Here is a 6,201-nt window from a genome sequence, read left to right as displayed (position 1 = left end):
GGAAATACCTCGGTATAAAAGTTTTTTATTTCCTGTAGGGTTATATAAAATAATTAAACATGTAAAATGTATAAACTTTAAAATAGAATGAAAAATATTGAAATTATTAAATATTAATGATACTATGTTTTAAATGATTGTTATCATTAAATTGTTAAAAAAAAAATTCTATACAGCTTTTGATCTTTTAAACAATCTTAAAACAATGTTTTACATACTTTTGAAAAAATGAATTTAGTCTATTTTGAATGTTACTAAAAATAAATACTTTAATGACCGTTCAAATTTTTCTAATAAAATTAGAGGAGTCATATCCAAAAAATAAATTACGTTTATAAAAAATAAAAAGATTTATCATGGAGAAAATAATTGTAAAAAAACCGAAAAAATATTTCTTTAGAGAAAAAGATTATAAGCATTAAAAATAGGTAAATTTTAGTAAAATTTTTAAATTTCTTCAAACCATATTTGAAAAGCAATTAGAAAAAAAAGGTCGTGTAGGTCTTATAAAAAGGACTATGATATTAAATAGTTATTTAAAAAAATCGATAATTCAAAAAAACTAAGAACTATTAAATTTTGAATTTGCAGAGATTAAACTTTCATGCACTACAACAAATGAAGTCAAAAATTTCATAAAGTTTTATAGATATAATAGTACTTTGTTTTCTAAGTTATTTTTCAGATTAGTTTTAATACTTTTAAAATAAATAGACACTATACTATATTGTTTTAAAACTATGAGTTTAAAAATATGTTATAATCTAATTTTCATAAATAAATCGAGTATATTAAGTAAACTTCTACTAAGCTGATTAGGTGTGTATGCTGTATTGATTATACTTCAAAATTTAACTAAAAGTTAAAAAAAACTAGTTCTATTAAAAACTGATTGAAAATTTAAAACAAATATCCGGTTAGTCTAAAAATTTGAAAATTTTATACAAACCTTAAACGCAGTTTTAGTCTGAATTTGTATTTCTGTTTTATAAGTAAAGTTAGCTAATCTTTTTGTTGTCTTTTTTTTTTTTTTTTATTTTGTTATTAAGATGTTTTGTTTTGTAAAAACGTAAAGTAATAAAAATCAGTATGGCTAAAAATTTGCTAAGTTTAAAGAAAATGTAAAGTAGTAAAGTACCAAGATAAATTCATTAGACATCTTGATAATAAGTTCAAAAGTTTTTAGTTTTAGTTAAATTTTTTGCATAAAAATATGATAATTAGCAAAAGTGTTTTTCAAAGTTAGAAACCTCTTTTTGAAACTACAGGAAGCTATGTTTAAAACGTGAATTTTATCTAACTAAATTTTATAACTTCGTTTTTTTCATCATTTAAAAGTCTGCTTTAAAAAGCAAAAACTAAGTATAAACTTTAGTCAACTTAAAATTAAGATATAAACTCTATTAATAAAATTTTCAATTTAGAAATTTTGTTCACTTCTGAAACTTTATTAATTACTATTAGCTATTTATAGTTTTTAAATATGTTTCTTACAGTTGCAGTAATCAAAAAAAAAAAACAATTAATAACAATTTAGTAAAAAAATACTGTTTTTTTTTACAACGTTACTTAGTTTGTACTTAAACTATTTTTATAGTTTTAATATATGTGTCGAAACATTGGTAATTAAATTTACGTTTCAAACTTATAACAAACTCGATTTTCCACACAACAAATCATATAATTGTGTTTTTTAATTAAACACATAAAAGTTAACTAAAATGTATGTAATACACAAGTATGTTTAAAAAACTATATATATGTTTTTTGTTTTAGACTATCAAAAAGAAAAAGAAAAAAGTAAGATCAAACTTTTCAATATTTAAACAATATTGTAAACACTTGTAAGTATTTTTTATTATTAAAAAATATATTTTCATTTTCACACTTAAAACACTATGTTTAGTAAGGTTTTTTTATAAGTTTATTATATAATTTACAGAAAGTATAAAATACTCTACTATTTAAAAATAATTGATAAATATAATAAATAATTTAGCTTAAAAAATTGAGACTTTATATTAAAAAGAAAAAAATTTATTAGTATGAAGCAATTGCTACCATTATAAAAAAAGGATCAAAAATGAAATTGTTGTATCTACAGCTACTAAAAACCAATTAATTATAACTAAAAATATTACCATGTTACACAAACTTAAAATTTTTTAAACATAATTTATGTCAAGTTACTTTCATGAAAATACACTAGAAAACTAAGCATTATAAAAAGTACATATATTTATCAAAACTTATTAGTATAGTAAACATTTGCTTATTTAAATATAAGCGTTCAATTTTTTTTTAATTATAAACTTTACTTGTTCTTCAATCAATCAAAGACAGGAAACTATGTAACAACTTTGTTTCGTGATGATTTAATCATAACAACAGTAATGATTTTCAGCTAGCGTAAGAACAATTCATAAAATTTACTTTTCAAAAATCTAATTTGTGCTGCTTTTTTACGTCACAAAAAGAGCTTTCATCTGTTCGGCGCGACCTTCACGTTTTGATGGATGTTGTGCATCTTAGTTTGGAAAAAAATAACGACAAACGCACGTTTCAGATTTGAAAAAGAATAAACCAAAAACCACACTATGTATTTGGTACTTTTTGATGATTTATTTTAATTTTATCTACGTATTTTCATTTCCCTTGTGCTTTCGATTGATTTGCGCTTTGCTGGTTTCATTTAAAAAATAATTTTAGTGTATGTCGGCATAGATTTCTTGCAATTATCCTTAAAATTTTTGTTTCATCGCAAATGGACGCCCGTAAAGTACGTCACTAATTATTCAATTACAGATGACACATTTTAAGATTGTGACGTTTTATTTGAAAGTCAGGTACTAACAAGTGTAGCATATATATTGCACATTACGTTATGACGTCTATGAAGTATTACACAGTAAAAATTTCAAAGAAAAATACTGGATAGAAAGCATCAATGTTAAAGTAATGAAATGTTAAAAAGTATCTAAAGCTTAGTGTTGAGAGTAAGTACTCGAAAACTGCTGAAAAAACAAAGCAAGTAAAAAAATAACAAACTAAATGCTATCAACACTATTTTTTTTTAGTATTTTAACTTAGTACTATTAGCTTATGTTACATTCCAATGTCTATCGACAAAATAAATTTTTAGATAGAGAGTGTTGGCTAAAACAGTGATTATCAAAACTTTAAAACGTGAGTACAGTAAACCATTAAACAAAGTGCAGTTTAATGAACACTCTTCAATACAAAAACTATTCATTCAAGTTCTAATTATTTTTGTAATATTTAAGATAAGTTAAACATCAAATTTTTTTTTTTAATCTATAGGATAACATATTTAACCTATTCGAAAGCAAAAACCTCTAAAACAAAATTATTGTGCACAGTAAGATAATTTATGTGGTCTTTTTGAGATTTACTGTGCTAAATAGTGTAATAATACCTTTTAGTACGAATAGAAATCTTAATAATTGAAAAAAATATTAATTGTAGTGTGCTAAACCAAAAGTCCTTAATATTAGTAAACTGTAAGGTTAGTAAAAAATCTCATTCAAAACTATAATTATATTAAAAAGTTTATTGAGTTCATATTAGAAGAGAAATAGTACAAAATTAAGAACTTTAAAAAATATAGAAATAAAAATTATTGTGCAAAAAATACGTATAAGGAGTCTATTAAAGTGTTTTAGACGAAGTAATACATAAAAGTTCTACTAATTGTGTATAGATTAATCATTTTTAAAAATAAATTGAGTTATTGTTAATACCATAGAGACATTTTTTTACCAGGATTAAACAAATGCATTTTTTAACAATTAATTTTAATAAAATAAAGATATTGCGGATATAACTTAATTTTATTTTTAGTATTGTGTTTTTTACAAATTTGAAATAGTAGTTTTAATTAAAATTTTTAAAGTATCAAGTTGTCAACAGATATACTATAAATAATTTAATATTAGCATATGAAACATAAAATATATGTATATCTAAAAAGTAGGTGGTTTTTATTTTCTGTGAAAACTGCGTAAAAATGTATACTGTAATGGAAAAACAAGCTTTAAAGTACAAAATCTACTAAAGTGTGGCAAATATTGATAGTAACTAAATAAAAAATCAAATAGCAGCGAAAAACGAGATCTATATTCAAATACACTTTAAAAGTAAAAAAAAATCTTTTGTCAAACAATAATTTTAAAACTTCTTACAGAACAAGTTATTTTCCTGCCTTTTGTTTATACTTTTCAGTTAGTCTTCTGCTGACGTCGCTGAAGTTAGCTGCCCTTTCCGTCATTTGCGTCGTTTGTTCTTCCAACTCCGACACGCGGTCCAGTCTCTCTCTAAACGCGTTGTGAAGAGCCTTGAAGCTGCTAGACTGGCTCGACTCAACAAGTTTCTTATCAAAGTTTTCCGTTGTGGCAGCGGAAGGCAAGGCTGTAGAAGAAACCGCATCGTCTTTGCCGCTGTCAGAGTTCGACGACAAGAACCTTCCTCTAAAATTGTCGCTCTGCGAAAGACTTCTAAGAGCAGATTTTTTGCTTTTGTTTTTTGTGCTTCCCGAGGGAGAGCTTAAAGAGCTTTGAGAATGGTACTTCTTAACTTTCGCTGCTTCCTTTTTGTCGTTTTCGTCGGCGTCATGGAGACGCATACACACGCTGCTAGTCCCTGAATCATTTAAATTGATATCAAGGTCCTTCAGCACTAAGTTGTACTCGCCTAACAATCGGTCTCTTTTCTGCTTATACAGTTGGTACAACCTGAATCTTATTCTTGACTCATTCAGTTCGCCAATAGTAAAACAGTGTAAGTTTTCGTTACAAAACTTAACAGAGTCTAGAACGTTTTCTTTTAAGCTGTACTTTTTACTGTGACCTCTGGTCTCTGACGGTGCGATCTTAGTTCTCAACTGCAACGTAACTTGATCTTGTTCAGTTGGAGAGCCTCCTTCCTGAGTTGGTCCTTCATCGTCTTTAAGTGCTGATTTTGACACCCCATAAGCTCCAACCGCAAACAGCTTTGTAAAAAAAAAGTTATTTACATTACATTAGCATTTGATAAGTAATAGGTGTAAGTGAATTAAAAAATTGTTTAAAACTTATTGAGAATTAGTTTTAATTTAGCAGCCATGCTATCGATATAAAATTTGTGACGTGCTATCTAAAAAATGTTATGAAAAATTAAAACTTTTTATGATGCTCAAATAAAATAACAGTTAGTAACTTAAGCATATAATAACTCATGTACAAACTTTTATAGTATTGCTGGTTGGAAAAACTTTAATGTCCACTTTCAAATCAATTTTAAGATCAAGCGGCCGATGATCCAGCAACGCGGAGCTCTTGATCCTCGTCAGTTGAGATACCAGCCTCATCTTTCGAATTTTTCCCAACACTCTTTTCTTTTTTTCTTCTTTTTCCTTGTCATCGTCAGCGTTTGAAGTTTTTGGGCCTCCCTTTTTAGCACCACTTTTCTCGTGATCGATGTCTTCCGCAGCTGAGCAGCTGCTATGCGAAGGAGGTTGGCGAACCGAGAATGAAGCTGATTTTACGGGAGATTTGGAGGTTGTGGCTATGTGGTCGTTTTTGAGCAGCTTGCTTTGCTCCTGGTCCTTGTTGTCATCGCAACAATAACACCAAAAGCAACAGCAATTCAGCCTCATATTGTTATTTTTAATGTCTTTTTTAAATACCTGCATGTTAAAAAAAACTATCAAAAAAGTTGTTAATCAAAAGTTCATGATTTTTAAGAAATATTTTTTTTGGTGATAACAAAAAAAAAAAAAAAAAGTAATAATAAGTTTTGTAAGTTTTTGGTAACTTTAAAAATTTTTAAAGTTGAATTACTACTACTTATGACTCATTAGCATCTACTTAAAATTAGTAAAAAGATTATGCAATAAATCGGTATATATTAAAATGTAAAAAGTGATAGAATTAATACCATACGTACACAGAATGATTCATAACAATTAATTAAATGAAGTTTTAGTTGTTTTTTATTAAAAATAAAAGTTTGTACTGATTTAAAAATTAGATCACTGTAAAAATTAAGTGCCCGTATAAACATTTTAGATTCAAAATGACGAAGATATCGGTAAGTTTCAAACTTTTTAAAGTCAAACGAAAAGTAGACCAAACTTTCCAATACATGTGATATAGATTAAAAAACTTTAAGTACCAGTACTACGTATATTTCAGCTTATAAAAT

General features: G+C 26.3%; 1 protein-coding gene across 1 annotated transcript; it reads right to left on the bottom strand.

The window, feature by feature from the left end:
- Nucleotides 1-3,999: 3,999 nt before the first annotated feature.
- On the bottom strand, nt 4,000-5,677 carry LOC145834450 (uncharacterized). The gene is made up of 2 exons (XM_082941884.1): nt 5,243-5,677; nt 4,000-5,008 (listed from the first exon to the last, which is right to left on the bottom strand). The coding sequence occupies exons 1-2, from the start codon at nt 5,651-5,653 to the stop codon at nt 4,211-4,213; spliced, it is 1,209 nt and encodes a 402-aa protein (XP_082798010.1). The 5' UTR covers nt 5,654-5,677; the 3' UTR covers nt 4,000-4,210.
- Between the last annotated feature and the right edge of the window lie 524 nt (nt 5,678-6,201).

This window comes from Thalia democratica, chromosome 4, assembly GCF_965202585.1.
Source record: "Thalia democratica chromosome 4, ktThaDemo2.hap1.1, whole genome shotgun sequence".
Classification (NCBI taxonomy): Eukaryota; Metazoa; Chordata; class Thaliacea; order Salpida; family Salpidae; genus Thalia; species Thalia democratica.
This window is presented reverse-complemented; position numbering and strand designations above follow the sequence as displayed.